We start from the raw sequence: 26,545 nt of genomic DNA, 5'->3' as shown, positions 1-26,545 counted from the left end.
CAGTCCAGTCCATCCCACTCAATCCACCACACCCCCAATCCAGTCTATCACAATCCAGTCTACCCCACCCCAGACCACTTAATACCAATCAATCCATCCCACTCCCATCCACCCCACTAAATCCAGTCCACTTTACTCCATTCCATTCCACTCCACTCCTATTCACCCCACTCTATTTAGCTCCAATCCACTAAACTCTGCTCCAATCCACTCTACTCCAAACCACCCCACTGCACTTCACTCCAAGCCACCCCGGTCTACTCCAATCCACCCCACTCTACCCTAATCCACACCACCCCACTTTAGTCCACCCAACTTCAATCCATCCAGTCTACCCCACTTTAGTCAACTCTAATCCAATCCACCCAACTCTAATCCCCCACTCCAAACCACCCCATTCCAATTAAATACACCCACCTCAGTCCAATCCACCCCGCCCCAGGCCTATCAGTCCACCCACCCTAATCCAATCCACTCCAGTCCACCCCAATCCACCCAACTCCAGTCCACCCCAGCAGTCCACCCACTCCAATCCACCTAACTCCACCCAATCCACCCCACCTCAATCCAAATAACCCCACTCTACTCCAATCCACCAGACTAACTGAATCCACTCCACTCTTTCCACCCCACTTCACTCTACACCACACCGCCCACTCCACGCCACCAACATTTACCAAGCAAAACAGCACCCACACTAGTGTACAACATAGTAATACATTGCAAAGAAATAGCTCTTTTATAAGTGAGACCCATTTGCTTTTCCAGTGCTTGTTTTGTTTCGTCTCCAGTATCACTTCCTTCCTGGACTGGCCTTGTCACAGTGCACTTGATCTAGCACAGGCCAGAGCCCCATACCTACCATGCAAGGGACTGCAAGTGCCAAGCTGCCACACTATGAGAGCCTGCACATTCAAGCTACATACACCGTAAGTGTTCCTGTGTGCCCATCAATAATACCACACTGTGAACCCACATGCACCCTATTTAACGACACAGTCAACCCATAGGATTATTATATGTCGGACACCATGATCCCACCTGTGTCCCTTCACAACCAGTGCCTGTAGCCAGAAATGACCCTACTACCAAGTACGTTGTATTGCTTTCCCTACTAAGCCTGTTGCCACAGAGTTCAGCCAGCATGAAATATCGTTTTAAAGAGAATTCAGATAATTCACCCTCGAGCCTGTTTTCACCTCAGCTAAATTGTAACGGTAGCAACCACAAATGGAGAGACTCATTAAACCCTGCAACAATAAAGCCTGCGTCCGACCAGCAGGCCCTTTGTACAACCTCTGGCTGCATGCATGAGTCAGCCTGCCAGCCATGGTCTTGATATGGAGCACACCTCTTTATACTATGCTAGCGTCAAGCCATGCTGCATAGCATTTCGTCTATACCCCGCCACACCGCTCCCCATAGCCCTCCCCATCTCAACACCCTCACATCGCACAATGCAGCAGCACTACTGTCCTCTGAAGAACCCTCAAGAGAAAGAGGTCTGTGTGCCAGGCGCCTGCAGTTAAATGCCTTCCACTTCTCAGCCACATTCCTATAGATAAATTTACGACTGGGCTGAAACCAGTGGCCCCCTTCCTAACCAGTAACTTCCTTGCCTGCCTTATCTCCCCCTCCTTACTCCCGTCAAGCCCAGGTTCTGCTCCCTTGGGGTGGCCTCCACTAAGGCCCATGGTCCAGCCATTGGGTGGGGGGTCGAACCAATGGGCATTTCCTTTCACTTCCATGGCTCTGCTACCCCCGCTCCAGGTCAGGGAGTTCACTCCTCTTCCTAGTTGCTCACTAAGGCCTTGCTATTACCATGCTAGATGGAGCCCAGCCTGGCTTCAGTTGGCCTCTGTCTCACCTCATCATCAGAATGTTGGGTCACGAAATTCCTCTTTATGGTTGCTTGCAGCACTCCAGGTCGATATCAGGGGTGCAGTATACGTGTGATGCGCTGTGGAAGCTCTGCTGTATACCCCTGATTAAGTCCTCACCATTTCTCTAAGCGAACCACGCTCTGTTGTTTAATTCTCTTGATTGAATTACTGGCATCTTTCCTCAAGTTCACATGCGGGGTCTACTTCATTCATGCACTGCCATTACGCCAAGTGCATATGTTTTCTTACTCTCTTCCCCGTGAGCTTCTAACTCCTCACAAATTCGCCCCATGCTCTCCATGTTTTCCCCACCAATCGCGTCCTTTGTTTCCCTTGCAAATTACCTTCCAGCTCGGCTTTTTTTTATGGAATTTTTTTTTCATTTTTAACCCTTACCTTACCTAGTTCCTTTGTTGCTCCCTTGACCTCCACCTTCCCCCAACCCCTCTTTTTCCGGGTTCTCAGTTGCTTCCACTACTGAGCAGCATTGAGTAGCTCTCTCTATTCCCTCCTACGCCACTGTAGCACCCCACCCCTCCCTGTCACCTTTTTTTTTTTTAAATGTATTTAATTTATTTGGGAGTACGCACTAGGCTGCAATTTGCTGCCAGGCCATTCCTTTTGAACTAATGCACTTTTCACTTTAAAAAAATATTTTTAACATGGGAACAGTACTTTAAAAAGGAAAGACTTATTATCCAGTATTGGATCTTTCATAAATTCACATGCTTGAATCATCCCTGTCGTCTAAGTGGGAGTCCCACGGTACATAAAATAGCAATAATTGACAAATACTTTGTTTTGCCATAGGCTATAATGGAAATACCAGTCACTCATATAGCCTATCCAGGTCCTTTTGTGAAAAGGACCCAAACTTGCCTGTTGACCAATCAGGCACCAGCACCCTATAGAACACTCTCCAGAGAAGCTCCTTCCCTCAGATTTTCTACCGCACGTCGTGTGAAGGGAGTCTCCCTGAGCTCTGCTCAGTTTTCTACTTCTTCAGAAGCATTTTTCTCTCAGAGAAATTAAAAAATGTCAGATTCTTCTAGAAAAGGCCTTTTCCGCCCTTGCAAGACCTGTGGAAAGAAAAGGCTCCATGTGGATGATCCACATAAAGACTGCTTGTATTGTCTCTACCCACAACACCAGGTGAAGGACTGCAAGATATGTCGTACTTTCTCCACAAAAACCCTCAGAGACTGTGAGGGTAGACTCCTGACATGGTTACAGGCAAAATCCTTTACTTCAGGTAAGGAGAGTGTGTCAGAGAGGCCACGCAAAAGGTCCAAATCTGAGGACCTGGGCCAGACAGAAAATTCTAGAAAGAGGCAGAAATTACATCATGGAAAGGGCTTACAGACTTCAATTTCCTCTGAGCCATCTTCTCCTCTTCAAAAGAAGGAGTCCTACCGTCTTTCTCCTTCCTCAGAGCCATCTACCTCTAGAAAGGTAACTATTAAAATTAAGTCCACGACGACACCACCGTCGACGACCGTGACTATGACGGTATTTACAGCTACCGTCTCCACTACCTCGTCGACGAGACCATCGTCAGCGACGACTACATTGACGTCAACGGTAAGGGATCCTATCCCCTCAATCAAACCTCCGTCTACGAGGACTCCAGAACAGAGTGTGTCGTTAACATCATCAACGACGACAACATCGTCGCTGATAACACTGTCGACGACAGCCCCGTCGACTATAATATCACCAACGACAGCGCTATCGGCTGTCTCACGGTCGACGAGGACACCGCCGAAGAAGCCGTCATCGACAAGACCACCGTCGACTACACCATCGTCGTCTATGGAAAAATCATCACTGGTCACAGTACTGTTGACGGCATCTTCAACTTTGACACCATCTACTATGTCACTGGTGCCTGTCAGACAGATAGAGGCTACTCCTACCTCTTCCAGGTCTCTGGATCTTCGCGCCATGGTCAGGATCACATCTCTGCCCAGATCAGACATTTATGCCATAGACACGTCTCTAAGCAAGGTGTCAACTTTAGTACCCAGTCATCTACTCGACTGGGAGGAATCCGATGAGGGTCCATTCGGAGATGCACACAGCCCATCACAGCTCCACGTTAAATATCAAGAAGAGGAAGACGATGATGAGTATGACCAATACCAACCATATTACTCACATCAAGAACACTATTACCAACCAAGAGAGCCTCAGCCACGAGACTCTATACAGATGCCTTCCTCCTTAATCCAGGACTTACAATCAATGCTAGAGGATTATAGGAGGAGGTTTCCAGTTGCAGCAGAAGATCAGCCACCACCGCCAGTTTATCCTGCTACACCAAGCAATGTCCCTCCTCCTCCAGCTACTCCCAGAATGACACCCCACTCTGTGTTAGCTGCACCCCCTAGAGATGAAGGTTACACTTCAGGGGAAGAAGAGGAAGGAGAGATTTCTACCCCGCAACATCCTACTGAGGAATGGGATGACTACTTGGCCCCCACTCCTTCTCCACCACCTCCTCGCCCTTCTGATTCTCCACCCGAGGATATAGGTGGTTTCCACAATCTAATGGACAGAGCTGCTGCACGCTTCCACCTTCCAACATCTGTCTCTCAGTCGGAATGTTTCCTGCATGATTTTAAGGAGCAGTCAAGGAAGTCTGTACGTTCCATTCCTATTATTGACTTTTATATGGAGCGAGGGCACAAAGATTATGCGCAACCCGGCAACAGTCCCACCAGTCCTGCAAAAACTGGACAAGAAATACAAGGCAACCCAAAACTCTCCGGCATGTCTCACTGGCCACCCAAAGCCGGACTAGGTTATTTCACAAGCTGCTCAAAGGCGTTCTAAGAACCCATCAACGCCTATCTCTACCCCTCCGGACAGAGAAGGAAGGAGATTGGATAATGTGGGCAAAAGATTCTCCTCCATGTCAGCAACCACTGTCAGAGCAGCAAATTCATTGGCAATCCTGGGTCGTTATGACCGGCAAATGTGGTCGGATATGCAACCTTTCATTGATCTCATCCCTGAAAGTAAGCAAGCAGAGGCATGGAAGATCCTCCAAGAAGGTGAGCGTACGTCGGAGGAGATAATCGACTGCGCTCTAGATATAGCCTCCACTGGCTTTCGTCAGCTAGCTTGTGCCGCGGTCTTACGCCGCCAAGGTTGGCTCAAAGCCACATCTTTCAGGCCGGAAGTGCAGTCCAGAATCCTCGACATGCCCTACGATGGCGAATCTCTCTTTGGCAAGCATGTAGATGACACGCTCCAGCCCATCAAGACCGACACAGACACTGCCAAGTCCCTAGGTACCCTACAGTACCGTAAACAGCCCTTTCGGGGTGCTAGAGGAAGAGGATTTACCAGACAGGTAGGAAAGAGAAGACAGGGTTCACAAAGCAGAGATCAACCCAGAAAGCAATGATCTTCTCCAGGCACCGGCTATGCTTCCCCAATGTTCACACCAACAAATAGGAGAGAACATCTCCAACTACATCCAGGAGTGGAAGAAAATAACATCAAACAAATGGGTGCTGGATATAGTGACAAGAGGTCATACCCTGGAATTCATACAAACACCACTGCATCATCCACCAAGAACAGGCAGACCTCTCCATCTTCGTCTGCTTCAACAGGAGGTATTCCTTATGCTTGCCAAGGGAGCTATAGAAAGAGTTCCAGTTCAGCAACGAGGTCTCGGATTCTACTCCCGTTTGTTCCTAATAAAGAAAAAGTCAGGGGAATAGCGTCCGATACTAGATCTCAGGAAACTCCACAAGTTCCTTTGGAAGCAATCTTTTCGGATGATCACTCTGTCAGATATCCTGCACCTCCTCAATCCTGGAGATTTTATGACAACATTGGATCTCCAGGATGCCTATTCCCACATACCAATACATTAGAAACATTGCAAATATCTCCGCTTTACTGTAGCCAGTGCCCATTATCAGTTCAAAGTTCTACCATTCGGGCTGAGGTCAGCTCCAAGAATCTTCACAAAATGCCTTGCCCCAGTCGCAGGTTTCCTTCGCAGCAAGGGTTTCCAGGTGTTTCCATACCTGGACGACTGGCTCATAAAAGCTCCGTCTACGCTACTAGCCTCCAAAGCGACAAACGCTTGCTTGAAATTATTCCACAGTTTGGGGCTAACAGTAAATCTACAGAAGTCGGTCACACTTCCCTCATGCAGAAGAGTCTCCCTGGGTGCAGAATTAGACACCATCCAGAACAAAGCATCTCACTCCAGCAAGGCAGCAGAAGCTAACCTACTTAGATGTCAGAATTTCCACAAAAGAGTTTGTTTCAGTACGACTGTTCAAGTCGCTTCTGGGCATGATTTCCTCGGCCATCATCCTAGTTCGACTGGCAAGGCTGAGAATGAGACCGTTGCAAGAAGAACTACAACTCCAATGGACCCAGTCGCAAGGGTCCTTCGACGACTTAAGAACTATCACACCAAAAATTCGGCAGGCGTTGAAGTGGTGGTCTCAGACCAACCACCTCTCCCAAGGTCTTATGTTTCTAACACCAATAACAGACTTTGTCATCACCACAGACGCTTCCTTGGAAGGCTGGGGAGGCCATTTTCAAGACATGCGCATTCAGGGAAGATGGTCCAATCTCCAGAAAGGAATGTACATAAACCTGCTAGAACTGAAGGCGATCCATCTCACACTCAAGGCTTTTCTTCCACGCATTGCAGGGTCCTCAGTGTTGGTCAGGACGGACAACACAACAAGTATGTTTTACATCAACAAGCAGGGAGGAACAAGATCTCTCTCTCTCTCTCAAGGGAAGCTCAGTCTCTTTGGGACTGGCTCACACTGCACAATATTCGCCTCCGGGTGGAGCCCCTGCCAGGGGTCAACAACGCCCTAGCGGACTCTCTCCGCAGGACGGACGACAACTGCCACGAGTGGGAACTCAACCAGAACATACTCGACGGCATCTTCCAACGATGGGGTCAGCTGATCCTAGACTTGTTTGCCACCAACCGGAACGCCAAATGCCAGTTCTACGCCAGTCGATACCCACTCCTGGGGTCGTGGGGAAATGCTCTTTTGATGAGATGGTCCGGGATCTTTGCCTACGCTTTTCCCCCCATCCCGTTGATTCCCAGGCTCCTCAGGAAAATGAAGTCCGAATGCTGCAAGATCATTCTCATAGCCCCCAGATGGCCCAGACAGTACTGGTACACGGAGCTCCTACTCCGGTCCGTTGCCAATCCAGTCCGCCTTCCTTGCAACCACAACCTTCTCATGAAGAATCAGGGTCTAATCCTTCATCATGATCCAACTTCTCTACAATTGCATGCTTGGCTCCTGAGTACGGAGAGTTTCACGATATGAACATCGATCAGGAATGCAGACTGATATTATCTAGGGCACGAGCAGAGAGCACAAATAAGACGTACAAACTGAAGTGGAAGAGATTTTGTGTTTGGTGCTCACAGAACAACTTCCACCTGTTACAAATTAAGCCAGAACAAATTATTTCGTACCTTCTCACACTCTCTAAGGCTGGTCTTTGCCATGCATCAGTCAAGATTCACCTAGCAGCTATAGCCTCCTATAGGCGATCAGCTGAGATGCCCTCAATCGGCTCATCCATAATCATTAAGCAGTTCATGAGAGGCCTCTTCTGCACTTTCCCTCCGGTGCAGCTATCTCCGCCAGAGTGGCACCTTAATATAGTCCTGTCTCAGCTCATGAAAGCTCCTTTCGAACCTATTCACAGGGCGGAACTCAAGTACTTCCACCAGGAGAGTCAGTGATATACAGGCTTTCACTACTAAAGAACCTTTTCAGTTTTTTTCTGATTACTTTGTTATGCTCAGAACCAACCCCAGATACATTTCCAAGGTGCCATCTTCATTCCATCTCAATGAGCCCGTGATACTACGAACCTTTTTTCCAAATCCAACTACAATCGCAGAAAAAACTCTACATTCTTTGGAAATCAAACAATGCCTCAAATTTTACCTTCAAAGTACCAAACAAATCAGGAAATCAGATCAACTCTTGGTATCTTATTCTCTTGGACGACAAGGAACAGGGGTCACCAAGGCCACTATAGCCCGGTGGATTTCCTCTACAATCCAGTTCTGTCACACCAAGGAAGGAAAACCGTTGACTAGGCGCCCTAGAGCCCACTCCACAAGAGCAGTCTCCACATCGGCTGCTTTGTTTCAGGGTATTGCCCTGGATAACATATGTCAAGCTGCGACATGGAAAACTACGCACTCCTTTACGCAGCACTATTGTTTGGAGTCATCGCAGAGAACCGACTCTCTAGTAGGACAAGCTGTTCTACGTCATCGCTTTCATTAAGGTGAGACCTTTCCTTAGTTATATAGAAATGGTTTGATATGCAAATAGCCAGGATTTCCATCCTATATACTTTGACGTGCTTCTATATAAGTATGTATGTGGTTATGTATATGAATATATATGTGTATGTATAACACGGATGTTCAGTATATGTACTTAGCAGTATCTATATTTCTTTGAAGTTCATAATGCAAGATTTATGAGCTGACTATTTCATATAGGTTGTAAAGGATTTCCATGCTCGCACCCTCCATCCACTGCGAGTATAATGTTTATCAACAGTACTGCTGGCTATTCAGATTCAAGCATGTGAATTTATGAAAGATCCAATACTGGATAAGAAAACAAGTTACTTACCTGTAACTACAGTTATCCAGTATAGATATCTTCATAAATTCACATGCGACCCACCCTCCTCCCCTTGGACGCTCGCTTTTGCTCTCAGGTTAAAATCTTTCACTCTGGTGCTGGAAAATCTGAGGGAAGGAGCTTCTCTGGAGAGTGTTCTAGCTGGTGCCTGATTGGTCAGCAGGCAAGTTTGGGTCCTTTTCACAAAAGTGACTGGTATTTCCATTATAGCCTATGGCAAAAAAAATTATTTGTTAATTATTGCTATTTTATGTACCGTGGGACTCGCACTTCGACGGGGATGATTCAAGCATGTGAATTTATGAAAGATACCAATACTGGATAACTGTAGTTACAGGTAAGTAATTTGTTTTCTTCAGCTTTAGGGTGTGTACATTCTGACACATATGATGCATGTGCATCCATCATTACACTGGGGCTGCTGTGGTGCCATAAACAAATCATGCACATGAGTGATGATGCATCTAGACGGCACTGGGACTTTTCTGATGAAATGGTTCCGCATCAGCAATAACTGTTTTGCCTTTTCTGAGCAACTTCGGCACAAAGCATGGGCAAATTGGCAAATTAATGATTCTCACTTGATTATTAAATGAAAAGCACTGAAATGCCAATACAAAAGTACATGAACATGATGTTGTAGCAGCGTTTTCACAACTTTTATTTTCATATTTTTCACGTATTTATGATTGAAGGCTAAATGATAGCGTAACTGTGTACTGTCTGTGAAGTGTCTTCTGGTAGCCAGGTAGAATTGTCGCACTCCGTTGCACTGGTTGTTTATACTGTCAATATCTGGGAGACACTCCCTTCCTAATAATTTATAAGGCTTGCTATGATAATGGCCTAGGAATGTCTCTGGTTCTGTTCAGTATTTGCTTTTAAAAGCCCTTACAAAGGTGCCATGTGCCAGGATGTTTCCTAATGGGGGTGGGATCTCTTAATGATCTTGCATGTTTCTTTTGTTTCTGAGATGAATTTGAGGCAATGATTGGTAAATTGTAGGGAATGCTATAAAGTACATGATATTAGGTTACACAACAAAAAGGATAATGTGTGGGCGTCTGGATTCCACATGGTTGGATTTGAGAATAACTTCATTCATTTCATCTGCATTTTCATGGTTAAGTTGTTCATTATTAATGTATTTATTTACTTAAGGGCAATGCAAATAGCCCCTTACAGTTTTTAGTGGCCCAGTGTTCATAGTATCGTTGTACTATGCTTACTGCTTTCCGGGGCATTGATTAGGAAGCATATCGATTTCCTGACTGCAACACTGCGACCGTTGTGCAGCCAGTGATATGCTTTCATTTCAACAAATCAGTCCTATCTCAAGACTTACTTTGTTTTTATTAGGTCGATTGGGTAGCCATGCCGTGTGGTGTATGTAGGGTCAAGCCAGATCCTGCAGTGAATCCAAAATTCGGCCTGAGCACAGCCTTTCCAGCTCTCTGTAAGCACCCGACTCCTGCTTCTCCAAAATTATTCAGCTGTGCTCTAAATACAGACACAAAACTAATAACCATTTAGATATGTTTATGTAATTATATCAATAGTTACTACAAAATGTAGTGATCACCGACAAATTGAATGGAAAAAAATGATAGAATTTGGGTCTCAAGAAAGTTGCAAATTCAACATAGAGGAACTTAAAACCGGCCTTCTGTCCCGAAATCCCAGACCTAGCCACGATTGATAAAAGTGAGGTGGTAGCTATCTCTCGACTGCGTTGTAGATTATACTGTTACCTCTTTTATTGCCCTCCTAGAATAACTTTGCTTTTTTAAACTTTTTTTTTTTTTTTTTTTACAGCTACGAAGGCTGACGGATTTGCACTATATTTCCTGGGAGAATGCAATAATGTAAGTATGTAAGTGTAACTTGACTTGGTATGTAATCTATTAATGCTCCTGCATTCAAGTTGTTAAATACTGCAAAAAAAAAATATATATATATATATATATTTATTTATTTATTTATTTTTTTAATTCAGCTGCTGCAATTTGCCACCAGGCCTCCTTTCCCTATTATGCATTTTCACACCCTTTTAAAAATGTTGAATTTATTCCTCCAGGGTGGGCGTCCACCACTCTGGAAGGGTAACTAAAAGCAAAAAAAGACAACAGCAGCGTCCTGATCCATTGATGCACATGCATGATGAGGTACAAATGCATCTATACATCTCCACACTGAGGCATACTTTTTTTTGTGTGCTTTTGATGGTGGTTTTAAGCAATAGCAACACACATTGGCAAAGCCAAAAAGGTTGTCTTATGTTTGGGATAGTAAATATACCCAGATTTTGTGTATGGCTTTTTTGGGGTGAGGGTTATAGGGGAAATAGCAAAATTTTGCCATTTTTATTAGTGATGTAATAAACAAAAGGCCAGCTTACCTCTTCCTCCTCTACTGGGAGGATTTCTTTTATCAATCTTTAGGGCCAGATGTATGACCCTCAGTGCTTGGGACTTGCAATTTTAGATTTTTTGCGACTCACAAATTGCGAGTCTCATACACTGTGAGACACTGTTTGCGATTCCCAATTGGGTCTCAAGGGACCTGCCCCATCAATATTCATGAGACAGGTCGCAATTTGCAACCCATTGGGAATGGCTGGCACTCACAGGGATGGTGGCCTGCTAGGGTCAGCAGACCACTATGTCTGTGACAATTTTTTAAATAAAGCAGTTAAAAAAAAAAGTCAATTTTCCCTGAAGGAAAGCGGGATGCATTAAAAATGTTTTCACAAAGGAGAACCTCGCCCTGTTTAGGAATGGGTTACTACCTCCTCTGCGCAGTTGGTAAAGTGAGAACGTTTTGCAAATGCATTCGGGTCACAAAACATATCAGTGCAATTCGGTTTTAGGGAGGGATGCTTTAAACACGCCCCTTCCTAATACCGAATCGCAAATGTGATTCAGTAACAAGTTACTCAGTCGCATTTTACCTTTGGTACATGCCAAAAAGCATTTTAACAGTTGCAAACGGCCCAATGGGAGTATAGATTGTCACTATTATATCTTTACGGACAGTTATTTACACCCATGTATAAGACCTTAGCCATTAACACCATTCCTTCCTTGTCAGTTCTAACTGTAATCACGTGAAATTTAGGAGAGGAGTGAAATGAAAGGGCCACCCCATTGTGTTTAAAAGTGGTTGATGACCTATAAATCAAGTGATAAGATTTGTGTTTCGATCTGTGTTCTTCAGGGGGATTAAGGCGTTTAAGGTTCCAGGTACAAATTGTGACAGTCATTGGATCACAGGGGTATATACTGCTTTGTGATCTGGTACCCCAAATTTACAAATCGAAGCAACTGGGAGTCTCCGCATGTATCCCCATCGCCTTCCCCCTCGCCCAGCCCTTTTCCTCTCCCACAACATTTTAATAACACTGGACATGATATCATAAACAAAACATGACTCAGTAATACTTTAAAACTTAGAAGCCAAAGCTCCTCACTGTTAGAAAAACTTATCATTCGATCAGTGCAACTGGGGACTTTGGTCCAGTTTCGGATGAACACTGCTCTGGAGCTGTTAGTCGCCTTAGGATTGCATGCTCCAGCTAAATATGACCCAGAACATCCAGCTGCTCTTGTATGTGCCCACTTCAAGGGGGGAATTTTTCGATCAGACACTGAGTAAAATCATGGGCATGGTGAGGATAGGATCCCGCAACCCGAGTCAAGGTGTGTAAGATTTGCTCTTCTCGTCATCCCCCAAGAGATTCAGCAGTGAGGCACCAAGGGTGAATGTCATTATCTCTTCGTTTGCCTGATCACTGTCCCTTACGCTGCTATTGCCATTGTACACTTGTCCTGGCTCGAGGCTGGTCTGAGGATTGTTCTCCTCTTGATCCATTCTCTTCCTGTGGGATGGTGACTTCTAGAATCAGCAGAGCCGCTGCCCCCTCAGCTCAGTGAAATGATGTGATTTGGTTTTTAAGTTTAAAGGCCATACCAAATGGGTCGGTCCATCTGTATTTTACATATTCCTTTCGTAGATGATCTGTGACTGGGTTAAGTTGCATTCTCCGTGCTAAGTTAGCTGGGGCTACATCTTGACATAGAGAGAAAGAAGCTCCCTGAAAGGAGATTAAATCCCATTTGTGGGGTCTCCTGGAGGATCTTTTCCTTTGTCTTGAAGGAGTGTAGTTTGACTAAAGGTCTCTTGCACAATTACCGTCTTCTGTGGTCTTACCTGTGCACCCTCTAGATTTGCACCTCAGGATGATCATCATTAGAGAGATTTGAAAACATACCCACCAAAAATGCTTCTAGAAGGGACTCTGCCATCTCCTCCAGTTCCCGGATGAGAATGTTGTCGCGTCTGAAGCGATGTTTTTTTTTTTTTTTTAAAGTCTTCGCATTTGAGGAGTGCCGTCAGCATTTGGGAACGTATGTGGTCTTTGTCCTTTTCTAAATGAGCCATCTGTTTATTGAGGTCAAGGATTTTTATCTTGACGTATAGAGTCCTGGCCCCCCACAGAGTCTGCGTCCACTTGAAGGGAGGACATCTGGGCATTAATATCTTTGCTCTGGGTGTCCAATGAAGAGTTTGTCTGTGCGTAGTTCCTCCCAGAACTCTTTTTTTTGAAGTCCCTGAGCCAGGCCAGGAGGCTTCTTTTGTCAGTGCCATCTCTCCCTCGATATTGTCTTGACTGGGTTCAGTTGTCTGGGTAAAGTAACTTTTAGAGTGGACCTTCTTTGGTGGCATAGAGGCTGCAGATTCTATGAGCTTCCCAAATGATCAGTCCAGACCCTTGAGGGACAATGAGTCTGACTCCTTTAAGTTACACCGTGGAGGGAGAAGGGTTTCGGAGTTAGTGTGGTATCACTCATGCTTGATGCCCTACCTGAATTTACTCAAGCAGGGGCCGGCAATTCAGGCTCCACTGACTCCACTAGCCAGAATGATCAGCAATGTAAGGAATCACCTTCACGCTTCCACTTCTGTGGTTTTGAACAGTTTCCAAGTGCATGGGAGCACATCACAAGGGCACACAGCAGGTTGGTAACACCAAAGATTCTAGATTTGGGAACAGGAGCAGAGGACTGCAGTAATGCAGGGAGCGATTTGAAGGTCTGCCCAGGATGGGCCCTTTAGTCCAAAGCAGTGGAACTTGTTAACTTATACAGCAGTGGACCTTGCAGGCTGGGGAACCAGCCGGAGCAAATGGGGGTGTTGAGGGGGTGGGCGCTGCTCTTTCCCAGGACCTGGGCTGGGCTTCTTCCTTTCCCTCTCCAGAAAGTGGTGCATAAAACGCTCAGTTATTACAGATTTGGGGCCCCTGGTGTAAGATCCCACCAGAGGGGACACCCAGTTCCCAGCTCACCCTCCATCAGTCTACACGGGGGCCCCAGACGAGCTCCAGTGATCACACACGCATCTCCATGAGTATCTCGGGGCTAGCACCATGGTAAGGCCAGGCAGTGGTGTTTCCGGCTTATCATTGCTGCATTTTCTCAGTTCTAGCAGCCAGGGGTCATGTTTCAAGTGCTCCTGGCCGCCCTGGGGGTGTGCTCTCTCGCGTCGGTTGCTGTCTCCTCTATTTGCCATCCAGCCTGAAATTTCCAGAGTGGCCCAGTGTCTGCCACGTCATCTCCAGGCTGCTATGGTGAATTGTTCTTGCTGCAGCTTAGAAACGGCTGTTTGGTGCGATCCGGGACACTCCCAGGCGTCCGGTCACTGTCCATTTGTTTGGGTCCGGTTGGTAGACCTAAAAGGAGCCTTTGGTTATATGTCTTGCAGTGTGGTGCCGAACTGCTGTGGGTTACGTCCACGCGGCCATGACCGTTGGACACACCACTTTGTCAAACGTTTTTGAGTTTTCTTCCTTCTGGTGTGTTGAGATGTCATCACGTAAGATGGGTTTTAAGCCCTGCGGATCCTGTCATCGGGTGATTTCAGTAACGGATCTGCACCTCGTCTGCTTGTGGTGTCTGGAGCGTGCTACAACCCAAATTCATGCTCCGAGTGCCGGGCCAAGCACCTAAAGGCTTTGAGGGTGTGGTCCTTAAAAGGTGATGGCGGCTCAGCATGTGACCACGTGCAGATTGGGCGGAAGGTCCAGGGACCAGTTGCGGATTCGCAGGCCATCATCGTCCCACTCCAAGTCCTCGGGACGATCGGGTAAGTCGAGGCATAAGAAGAGTAGGAAGTCAAAGAGGTCTTCGACTTCTCCTTATCCGTCAGCCGGTGAGAGGTTTTCATTCTAGGCCTCGTTCTTTGGAACCTTAGGAACATGCATCTAATTTCAGGGTAGTCCGACCCTGCCAGGTTGCCTTCGGGCCCGCAGGGTTGGAGGGGTCCCCATCTGTTTTTGCACCAGCGGCTTCAGCCTCAGCACCAGTGGGGCTCCCAGGGATCCAGTCCTCATTCCAGACCGGCACCAGTCATACCACCTTAACTTTCCCCAGCACTGGTCACAGTGCCAACGCTCCTGGTGCCTGACTCGGACGCCACCTAGATCGAATCCTGACCCCTATTATGCTGGACTAGACCTCAGGGAGGAATGGATGGGGTCACTGGACTATTTAGAATACCAGCCTTATGAGGAGGACATGGATTGGTGTGAGGATTTGGGTGAAGCTAGTGTACTGGAGTCAAAACAAAAAAGAGGAGAGGGACCGGGAGGTTGATGGTCCAGTGTACAGTCTGCCAACTTAGTAATAAACACAACTAGGGTACACTGTTCCAAGTACATGCAAAAAGGTCTAGGGAACCTAATAATTCAGGAGCAAATGCCCTCACGCATCACAATGGATGACTGGCATCCTCATCATCATCAGGAAATGCTTTTCATTATTGTTAATCGGAGAAGCTTTTCTTTTGGTCCCGATGAAGCGTCATTGGATCCAGATTGACCGCTAGACGCGAAACATGTCGACCCCACATTAGAGGGACCACAGAGTTTGTGGTCTCCTTGTTGTACTTTGAAAGTTGTTGAGCATTGCACTAATTTTTACTTTCATTTTTTGCTTTTAACCTTGGTCTTCATTTCTTCTATACTGATTAAATTTATGATGTGATTTAGAAATGAATAACCAATTTTAAAAATTTTCTTATTGCTCTCCTATTTGTACTGGCGGACGGTTTAGTCCGCATCTATTAGTCACGACAACAACACGGCTTAGAGCCCCCATTTGGGGAGCCCGCCAGGCATTGCAGTGCCGGTCTGGCGTGGAGCATTTCCCGATGATGATGCCAGTCATCCATTGTGATGCGTGAGGGCATTTGCTCCTGAATTATTAGGTTCCCTAGACCTTTTTGGTAGTGTACTGGACACATCTTCAGATACTGATATGCTTTCACCCTCTACCGTGACTATGGAAGAGGGAGCCTCTTACGCAGTAGTGGTGAAGAGGGCGGCTAAAGTCCTGGACTTCCAGTTTCCTTTGGTGGCAGTTAAGACTAATTTCTTGACAGAGGTGCTGCAACCGGGAGTTTCCGCATCAAAACCCCTACTCCTGCTCAGTGATGCCCTCACAGATGATCTTTTGGGTACTTTGTACAAACCAAGCACCTGGGCTCCTGCGACTAGGACAATTGCCCGCCACCATCACTCTGCACCTGGGGACCCAAGATTCCTTACGCAACACCCCACCTGTGGGAGCTTGGTTTTCCAAGCCTCTATTTCCTGTGGCACGTTCCCTACCCCTCCCTCAAATAGGGGATACAACAGGCTGGATTCATTTGGGAAGATGTTTTCTTCTGCCAGCCTAGCATTGCGGTCTGTGAACACTTCATGCTTTTTGGGCCATTACCCCCACATCCTGTGGGTCACGGTTGTGCAAGTGCTGCCACAAGTCCCAGAGGAGGCCTGGGCGGTACTCTCTCAGGCTGTTGCTGATGGGAGAGACTCAACAAAGTTAAAGATCCGTTGTGGACTGGAAATGACAGACTCACTAAGTAGAGCAGTTTCAACAGTAGTGGCCCTGAGGACGTCTAGCTTTTTGGGGAGTGTCTAAGCTTTCCTTATGGACATACCCTTCGACGCACCCATCTCTTCGGAGACCAGGCAGATTTTGTGCTCTAGTGCTTCAATGATTCTCAGGCTACGGCTTGGTCCTCCGGCCTCACTGTGACCTCTCATCCCTCCAATCTGCCTTTCATTCCTTTTGTGGCTATGGAAGGGGCTTCCAACCATGCCAGCTCCCATCAAGTCACCGTGCGGCACATGCTGCCCCGTCTTAGTGTGGCCTAACACTGATCTCATGGGTTATGTAGCCAGTGGTCTGGTCAGTCTGGACTCCCCCCCCCCCCCCCCCCCCCCCCCCCCCCCCTTCCTACCCCCACCACCATCACTGCAGCAGCCTCTAAACCCTCCTAGTCTGCATCTGAGCCACCATGGACTCTCAGTTGGCAGCAGCATTTTCCATCACATGCCCCACTGGCAATCCATTATTTTGGACATGTGGGTTTTGCAGATCTTCCGAAGGGGCTACTCCCTTCCCTTCGAGTCTACGCCTCCCTCAATGCCACCATCTCACAACCAGATGACGGAGGATCATCTTTCTCTTCTCCGTGAGGATGTTTCAGCTCTCCTCTTGGCCAGGGGAGCCATAGAGACAGTGCCGGTAACAGGAGTAGGCTGGGTTGTTATTCCCACTGCTTTCTGGTTCCCAAAAAGGACAAGGTTATAAACCCTAATCTAGACCTATGAGCCACAAAAGAGAGAAGTTCAAAATGCTCATGTTGGCTCAGGCCTTGTCTGCCCTGTACCCAGGAGACTGGATGGCAATGTTGAACTTGCAGAACTATTATTTCCACATCCCTATCCTGCCTGCCCACAGACGTTACTTATGGTTCACTGTAGGCTACAACCACTTTCAGCTGGAATTTTTAATTGTCGATATAGGTTGCTTTTGAAGTCCCAAACCTATAAAGAGGTACTTTGATCTTTTTATGGCTATTGAACAACATGAGAAACAGATATGATTGGTAGTGAATTATAACTTATTTTTCACTGTGCTTCCTTTTGGCCTTACTAGTGCCCCTTGGGTGTTCACCAAGGTGGGGGTTAGCTCACCTGTGGAGATCCGGGGTATCAGTCTTCCACCATGTTGGCGACTGGCTGTTGAAGGCAAGCTTCTCCAAGGCTGTATCCCACCATCAGATTATGGCCAACCTCCTGCATTCACTACAAACATGCCGACGTCACACCTTCTGTGTTCTGGACACAGTGCAGTTTTGGGCTTATCCTCCCGAGCGGCGAGTGCAGGATATTCAGGCTATGATACTGATGCTTCAGTCTCCATCTTGAATTTCAGTGAAACTCACTCTGAAGCAGCTGGACCTCATGGCCTCCTGCATCCTGCTGGTGACACATGCCAGATGCCCTATGCAGGCTCTGCACTGGGACCTGAAGTTCCTGTGGGGCAGCATCAGGGGAATCTCTACAACATGGTCCAAGTCTCAGAGGGAACTGTGAAAGATCTGCAGTGGTGGTTAACGAACTGTGATTAGGCCAGTGGCAGATCCCTCTCCCTTCCCCAACCAGATCTGACAGTAGTGGCAGATGTCACTCCTGGGATGGGGGGCATCTCGGAAAGGTGGATCTCAGAGAAAGCTGGTCTCTGGTGGAAGGGGGACTCCACCTCAATATGCTGGAGCTCTGAGCAATCAGTCTGGCATTGAAAGTCTTTCTACCCTCCATCAAGGGAAGTCTAGTGCAGGTGTTCATGGACAACACCACTGGCATGTGGTACTGCAGCAAATGCTGGGTGAGCGGCCTGGATCCTTTGTCAAGAGGCTTTATGCTTCTAGACATGGCTGAAACTACAGGGCATAACCACTGTGGTTCAACATATGGCAGGCTGTCTGAATGCCAGAGCAGACAAACTGCCAAAAATGCCTAGTGGATCACAAATGGCGTCTCCATTCATTATGCTCAGTGGGTCGTAATTTGGTTATGACCTTTTTGATTTGAGCTCCTTTTGAGCCTCTTCACAACATTCCGCTCAGGCTTCTTATAGTTGCAGGCATTCTCATCTAAGACGCTACCTACCTATCTCTCCTCTCAAAGTGGTGCTTCTCACTAGTGCCTCTTTTCTTCCGAAAGTGGTCACGCCTTTTCGTGTAGGTTTATCAATCACCTTACCTACTTTCTATGCACCCCCCACATCCTACTAAGGAAGAGGAGAGGCTCCACTGCCCGTACCCAAAAAGAGCCTTGGCGTTCTACCTTGTTTGCACCAAAGAGTTCTAAGTGGACAACCAACTCTTCGTGGATTTGTGGGTGTGAAGAAAGGTTGGGCAATCCAGAAGCGAACCATCTCTCGTTGGGTCTTCCTCTGTATGAAAATCTGCTACGCACGGGCCAAGAAGCAACTCCCTGAGGGCTTGCAAGCTCATTCCACCAGAGCTAAAGCTGCAACCACTGTGTTAGCACGCAGAGTTCTGGTCCTGAGCATCTGCCAGGCAGCAACATGGATAGTTCTGTACTTGTTTACCATACACAACTGTCTGGACAGCCAGGTTTGTAGGGCTGGGCAACTTTGCCCCTGTGGTCCTGCAGGACTTTCTCGTTTGAAATTGGTTTGCCCGACCCACCTCTTGGGATGGTATTGCTTGGATATCTATTCAGAGGTAAGTAATCTGCAGTTAGAAGTCTCTATCAGATGGACAAGTTACTTTCCTTCAGTAACACCTTATCTGGTAGATTCCTTATCAACCCACCCACCCATCCTCCCCACTCTGCACATGGATTTCAAAGGGCAGGAACTTCCCTTTCAGGGCCCTAGTTTTGACACACATGTGCTTCTGGCGTGTAAAGTCGTGAAAATAAACTGACGCTGGAATGCCTGGGTGGCGCTTATATAGGAACCGCAATGTCATTTCAGGCACGGACGAAGTCGGCGACTGATGGGGAGCTGATTGATGCCACCAACCAGTGCGCAGGGTTACTGCTCACAAAAAATCTTCCAGATCCAGTTTGACTCCTGGGTAGAATTCAAAAGTAAGGAGTCTGCAGCTAGATATAGTCTCTACCAGATAAGGCATTACCAAAAGTAGCTTGTCCTTAAATAGCTCCGCAAATCAGCAATTAGCAAATTATTTTCTATAAAATGTTTTTAGAGTTAAGAACACCTCTCCTCTATTCGTAATGCAAATCTTAGGAGGATGCTCTTTTTGCAAAGTCAGTGTTGTATTATACTCCAGCTGTGTTACACACATTTAACTCGGCCATTTTGGACAGATGCCTAAAGTATGAGAATGACAATGTCAGGAACTGGCATTGTATAATACCGTTTTTGTATAAATATGAACCACTTCTGGCTGAAGACCATTGACTTTGTCATAGGTTATGCACCATTATGAATCTTAAGATCAATGTATTGGGGTGCATCTGTGATGTGGAGTTACTTGATTAGATCATCAGGTTTTAAAATCTTTAATCACAAAGGAGTGGGCATCTACGTGGCCACCTCCCAATATCCATTGGATAAAAAAGATGATGCATGTTAGGAAATATGATTTACTATATACACTTGGAGTTGAGACAGAAAGGAAGTTTGCAAGAATGTTAAGAACATATATTGTATTATAGTATGTTTTTTTTAGATACTTTTGTGTTTTGATATATTTTGAATTCAAATCCTCCAATAAAAAATGATTTAAAAAAAAGAACCCCTGGGAGCACTGCCTATGTTGGAATGGGACAGCTGGTAATTTTGCAGTAGTTAGGCAGAGAGAAAGCCAGAAAAGGGAGATGTGCAAAGTGATTGGTTTCTGCATACCATGGGCATAAAAAATAATTTTGCCTACCCTCTACGCTGCACATTTGATTTTCTTCTTACTGCCAGGTAGATGAGAAGACCACTTCTGTGTGTCCTCTGTTCCTCCACTGACAGGCAGAGAGGTTGGCCGAGTAGTGAATATGCAGACTCCTAATTCTTTGCAACAATGAAGAAGTATGCATTCTGACACAGCAAAATGCGGCTCCTCCCATTTTAATTTAGCATTTGAGTTTTGGTTACTCGTAAAAATTTGACTACAGATTCTTTTTTTAAAGTAAATGTTAACTTAAAACTGGGAAATATTGTGGGGAAGGGACCACTATTTTTGATGATCACTCCTCAACTCTAGAGACTGCACAGTTTTATCAAGTTTGCCTGCATTTTTAACATGTTAATATAAGGAAACTTTCTAAATGGGCATGCAATTAAACCAATTGTTCTACATTTCTACGAATCCCAATTTTGTCTGTCTGTGACTTGGAAGTGTGAGCATTATGTATTATTATTTATTGCTGGAGCACTCATCTACCTTTGAGACACAACAGAATCCTTAGCATAGACCAAAACTCTGTCACTCATGAGATACATTATAAAACAAAACGCAAACCCCAATACAGGTTTGTGCATTATGATAATCAAATAGTGTATCAGTGCTCACAACTTCTAGTTCAACTACTTTGGTGTGCTTTCTCCAGAAGACAATCTGCAGCCTTTTTGCCTAAGCCAAGATGCCCCTACAGCAAGTTTCAAGCTTTCTTCAAAACATAATAATTTGGCAGTTGTATTTGTCCATGGACTTTGTTTTCTTAGAGAGACCATGAGGTTCTGATAGCACAGAACTAGGCACTCTGGAGAAATGTTATCATGTTTGCCCAGTACAATGAAGAATTGTGAAATCAGAGCTAAGGCTCCAATTTGCGTGATAAGATACCAAGACCGCTCCCTGACCTGGGAAACCTACCCGGGGATCCTTTGCACCAGGGAGGAGTGAGGCATACCAAAAGAAAGGTGGTGACATTTCTTATAATGTTTAGATGATGCGCCCAACTTGGTCTACAAATAACCAAGGTGTCCTGTGTCATTTGCTGCAGCTAACTCAAATGCTTCAGTGATGCCTTTATAATGACACTGCTGTAGGACAGTCAGCAATATTTTAAACATGTGTTAAGATATTTTGCTTTTTCCTGGTACTGGTACACAACTTTCTTTTAATTATTGAAAGGCCAGAAAGATTTACTAGAAAGGTAAAAGTAGCCCAAGGATTAGAGTTAGGATATTTGTATAGGATGACTTACACTCAAGGGTTTTCTTGATGCTTAGCTCTAGAAGGGACCAGAGAGGTAGTAATTGGCCTCAGTTTCAAATTCTAGTTGGCAAGTTCCTACAAGTTGACCAATAGAGTGAGCTGGTAAGTAATCTAGAGGTGTCTGATTTCTTCATTTGCTTGTAAGATAGTTAGTTACATTGTTATGGTAATTCTAAACTGTGCCAGGGGCTGCTGGCCTTTGTGTGTGTTGGGGGGGGGGGGGGGGGGGGGGGGGTATTTTCTATTACCCTTCCTATCTTCCTGGAAAGGCAGATTCATCCTTATCTTCACAAGAATTTAATTTCCAATAAATCATGTGTTACCACGTATGTACTGGAGATTCTTTTACAACATATGTACGGGAAACAACAACATACCTATACCAAGTGGTCTGTATAATAAAGCACCTGAAACAGCTGCAAGGTGAGAAAATGGGTGGTGTAGTAAACACAACTGTATGATAAAATATGGAGGCTATTGCTCATTACTGGCTTTGATCAGCATCATTGGCTACCAAAGAGCATTCTACCTATGCTCCTCTCACAGCCCACTCAGATCACCTCTCTAACCTCTTCAGGTGCTATGGGACCAATGTGCAAACCTTCAGGTGTTTGTGTGCAGGTACACTAGGACATGTTTCCTAATGCATAGGAAGATGTGTGGCATCATGCACTAATAGTCAGACTCAAAAATGTATGAGCAGTTACAATCTCAATAGTCTTTGGCTGTACAAACAGAAGTATAATTCATACCTTCAGAAATATTGTCATAGTCATAGAAGGCGTAACAGCGAGTAGTTGTTCTTTAACTCCTTAATTTGTGATTAGTGTCACTGTAGACACAAACCATCACCCACAAAAACAGACCAATTAGCATGGTCAGCTGTAATTGGACCTTTTGACTGTAGAAGTAGACCTCAAATGGGAATAATTTCTACTAAAGCTATGGTTGTGTAAAAGCTATATATGTGATTCAAGAAAAGTTAGATTTTGAACAGCAAAATGGATTTCAGTATTTTAATTTCTGGTTAGGGGCATCAGCATGGAATTATATTGTGCAATACCAGTATCTATCTTTCATCCACATTTCCTGCTGTCAACTCATTAGCCAACAACTGTAATTTTGTACTTGGAAGTCTTATTGTAACTCTCTGCTTTGTCTTTACTCTGTTCATTTAGCCCTCTTAGCCGCTCTCTTGATGTTCTGTCCATTTCTGTGACCCTTCTTTAGCTCCACCCCCTGCTTTTTCATATCATTACCCCCGCTTTGCTCCATCCCACTTCCCACCTCCCAGTACCCCTCTGTCCTCCCCGGACCTACTTAATGGAGACAGCTGTGCAACAGATACACATGTGTTGCTAGCTGGCCAAAAGCAATTTTGTTTGCGTCCAACCACTCCCAGCGCCAGGAACCCTGGTTCCTCCACCTCACGCAGCTACACTGCCACAGACCTCTGAGCCCTGGACGCATCAAAAACAACTGCTGCTGCACATCTCCACAAACCACCTGAGGAGCATTCTCTTTCCAGCACTGCTGCTTCACCAGCAACACATGAAGTACACGACTGCATTAACCACACTAAGACTGCCACTGCACAACTCCAGTGCATTCTACACAACGCACGATCGCTTGGCAAACACGCCAGAGAGATCTGGGACAAGATCTCATCCCTCACCCCGGACGTCATCTTTATCAAAGAGACCTAGCTGAACCCCACCTCCACGCCAAACAGCACCATTGCCACCCCCAAAGGCTACAAGGTAACACATCGGGATGAAACCAACAAACACTGAGGTGGAAATGCCTTCTACAATGACACCATCCGGTGCACGACTGCCTCAGACCACTCGACCCGATAATGAAGAACCTCAGCTTTCAATTCCACACAGACGGAAAAACAACCATGAGAGGCACTCTTGCCAGCAACCACCAGGACTAAACCCCAGCTCTGGCAATTCCATCCCTAACCAGATCGCCATTGACTCAGAGCTCTACATCTTCCTAGGGGAGATTAACTTGCACCTCTAAGACCACAGCGACACTGACATGACTGACCTCCTGGAATGCATGCACAACATCTGCCTAAAGCAACTGACCCCACCCACATCCCAGGACACACGATCAATCCTATTTTCAGGCCAGCAACAGTCAAGTACAACCACGTCTCACAGCTCACCTGTACCGACCACTACAGGGTCGATTTCACCATCTCAGGACCTACCAACACTGGCCCCATGCCCCCCAGCTCCACACACACAAACTGAAGAGCTCTGAAGTCCTATGGAACAATTCTGAACAACCACCTCCCAGACACAACATTCAACCCAAATCAGGCAGCAAAGAAATTCTCCCATTGGATCACTGAATGTGACGACACAATAGTCTCAGCAAAGCCAGCCAAAACCAAAGAGCCTGCAATGAGTGCCAGGTGGTTCACAGCAGAGCTGAAATCCATCAAACGCAACTGCCGGCAACTAGATGGAAGAGGCACACCATCAAAGAGATGGGAGACCATGCCACCTTCAAGATAGCACTCAACCAGTACCACCGCCGGGGGGGGCGTGGCTTGGCCACCGGGCAAGATGGCCGTCACCCTGTGAGGCTCTGCCGGGGCCGGGCAATTTATCCGTCAAAATCCATCCTAAATGCGGTGGAGAAGGAGCGGACCCCTGGGGCTTCCCCCCGGGGCCTCTGCCGGCGTTATTTGAGCCGGGTTTGGCTGCTGTCGGGGAGCGGAGGAGCGTCAGGAGGCCTGGCGCCGGCTGCTCTCCGCGCGCGCCGGCTTCTGTGGTGAGCGCGGGGGGAGTGGAGGCGGCGGCCTCCCCCCCTGATCGAGGGGAGCGAGGACAGGAGTGCAAAGGACTTAGGGGGAGCCTGATCGGCGGTCGCTTCGGACCGCGGCTCCCCCTCCCCCCCTCCTTTTTTCTCCGGCGATTGGTTCCGGGTGCGTGCCGCGGCTTGGAGCCCCGGCCTCGCGGGCCGCTCCCGCCCCTTGGACGGAGTCTCCCTCGGGGGATCCCGGTTCCCGGACCCACGGCGGAGGAGCGCGGGGCCCGGCTGACGGATAGCGCATATCGAGCGCTGGCTGAGTGCGCCGGGACTGGATAAGGTGCGTGCCTGAGACCTGGGCCTGCTTGGGGACCTGTTTGGAGGACTTGGATACTGCCCCCGGCTGCCTGTACATAAACTTTTCTGATGCCCTGCGGACCGCGCTTGGAATCCTGCACTGTGCTGGGAGCATAGAACCAGGTAGGGGGCGGATTGGGGGCGGGGCGGGGGTCGAGGGTCCTGGCTGGCACGGCGCTTCGCTCCCGGTGCACCCATGGGCTCGAGGAGCTTAAACATCCTGGACTTGTAATTTGGTGGCTGGCTGGCCCCCGCCCCCCGCCCCCCGCCCCCCTGTGCTGTGTCGTGCCCCCTGAAGTCGGCGGAGCTAATCTGGGCTCACGTGTAGAAATGAATGGACTTGGGAGCGGCGGAGGCCGCTGGGCGTGCCGGGGGCCGCCTGGTAGCTTGGTGGAGTGAGCGAGACAGTCGAACAGTTGTTTTTACCGGCGTTAGAGACTTGTAGTCCCGGGCAGGTGCATCTGGACTGCGCCAGTTGCACTATATGGTAATACTGCAAGATGGGCAAGGCAGATAAGCGACAGGCTAAACTCTCCTTCTCCGGAGGAGAAAAACGTGGCGCCACTTCCGACCCCCGGCCCGGAGATGCAGACGCTGAGGAGGGGTCTTCAGAGATGTCTGTGAGAGCCATGTTCATGGAACTCAAGACCAGTTTGGCCGGGATAGACGCTAAGCTGGATCATGTAACGGAGCGGCTTGACCGCATTAGAGCCCGGGTGGATGACCAAGACGCTAGATTTGAAACTCTGGAGACTCGCACATCTGAGACAGAGGATGCTCGCAGTGGCGATAGAGAACAGATTGCGCAGATGGAACGACTTCTGGAGTTGATACGAAACAAGAATGAGGACCTGGAAGCCCGGTCCCGTCGTAATAATATCCGTATCGTGGGGCTGCCGGAGGCAACAGATATGGGTCGCATGGAATACTTCGTCGAGAACATGCTACAAGAGCTGTTTGCTGGCGAGCTCTCTCGGCTGTTGGTGATTGAGAGGGCACATCGATCCTTGGGCCCTCGGCCTCCGCCTGGCACTCCTCCGCGCCCAATCATTGCACGACTATTGAATTACAGGGACCGAGACACTGTGCTCCGGCTAGCTAGGGAGAAAAGTCCCCTAATATTTATGAACTCCGAAATTAACTTCTTTCCTGATTATACTCCAGGCGTACAGGCACAGAGACGGGCTTTTCTGCCGATAAAGCGTTTGCTCAGCCAGGCTGGAATAGGATTTGCTCTGTTATACCCGGCTAAATTGAGGGTGCGGCATGAAGGCAAAGTGCTATATTTCACGGATCCAAAGCAGGCGAATAAGTTTGTAAGACGATTGCCTAAACAGCGAGGAGCGGGGGCGCCGGGGGGGGTGAGCCCCGAAAACGCCTCACTTAGTGACAATGATTAAGTGTTAGACCTGAGACCTCGTTGCTTCTGGAACTGTGGAGAAGTGCGGGTCCGCTCCGCGATCTGCCCCTGATGTATAGCTGATGTTTGCCCGTGACCCCTTTCTCCCATACCTTCTGGGTGGAGAGCTGAACGGCGGGCTTCTGCCCCCACGGATGATTCCGGTTCTCTTTAGTTACATGCCTGCAGTTTGGGCTCTAGGGATGGTTGGGTGGGACACTACTAGGGTCCGATTGGGGGGCCTGGGTGGGAGGAGGGAGGAGGGGGCAAATTGGGAAATGATCTTGGTTCTTTTTTTGTTTGTTTTTTGGCAGGTGGAGGGCTGTGTCCATGTGCGGAGCTGCATGACTGAGGTTCTGGATGGGGGATGATGCTTCTTCTACTGTGAGATGCTT

At 47.3% G+C, this 26,545-nt stretch overlaps 1 protein-coding gene across 2 annotated transcripts in view; it reads left to right on the top strand.

Moving 5' to 3' along the window:
• PDE10A (phosphodiesterase 10A) overlaps positions 1 to 26,545 on the top strand; it is a 1,332,617-nt gene that overhangs the window by 622,370 nt on the left and 683,702 nt on the right. For both annotated transcript variants that reach the window (XM_069235310.1, XM_069235309.1), the window contains exon 5: positions 10,385 to 10,434. In XM_069235310.1, coding sequence (XP_069091411.1) covers positions 10,385 to 10,434 — 50 coding nt within the window. The remainder of the gene's footprint in view (positions 1 to 10,384; positions 10,435 to 26,545) is intronic.

Source organism: Pleurodeles waltl, chromosome 5 (genome assembly GCF_031143425.1).
Source record: "Pleurodeles waltl isolate 20211129_DDA chromosome 5, aPleWal1.hap1.20221129, whole genome shotgun sequence".
Classification (NCBI taxonomy): domain Eukaryota; kingdom Metazoa; phylum Chordata; class Amphibia; order Caudata; family Salamandridae; genus Pleurodeles; species Pleurodeles waltl.
Note: the sequence above shows the minus strand (reverse complement) of the source record. Positions and strands in the feature narration are given on the sequence as shown.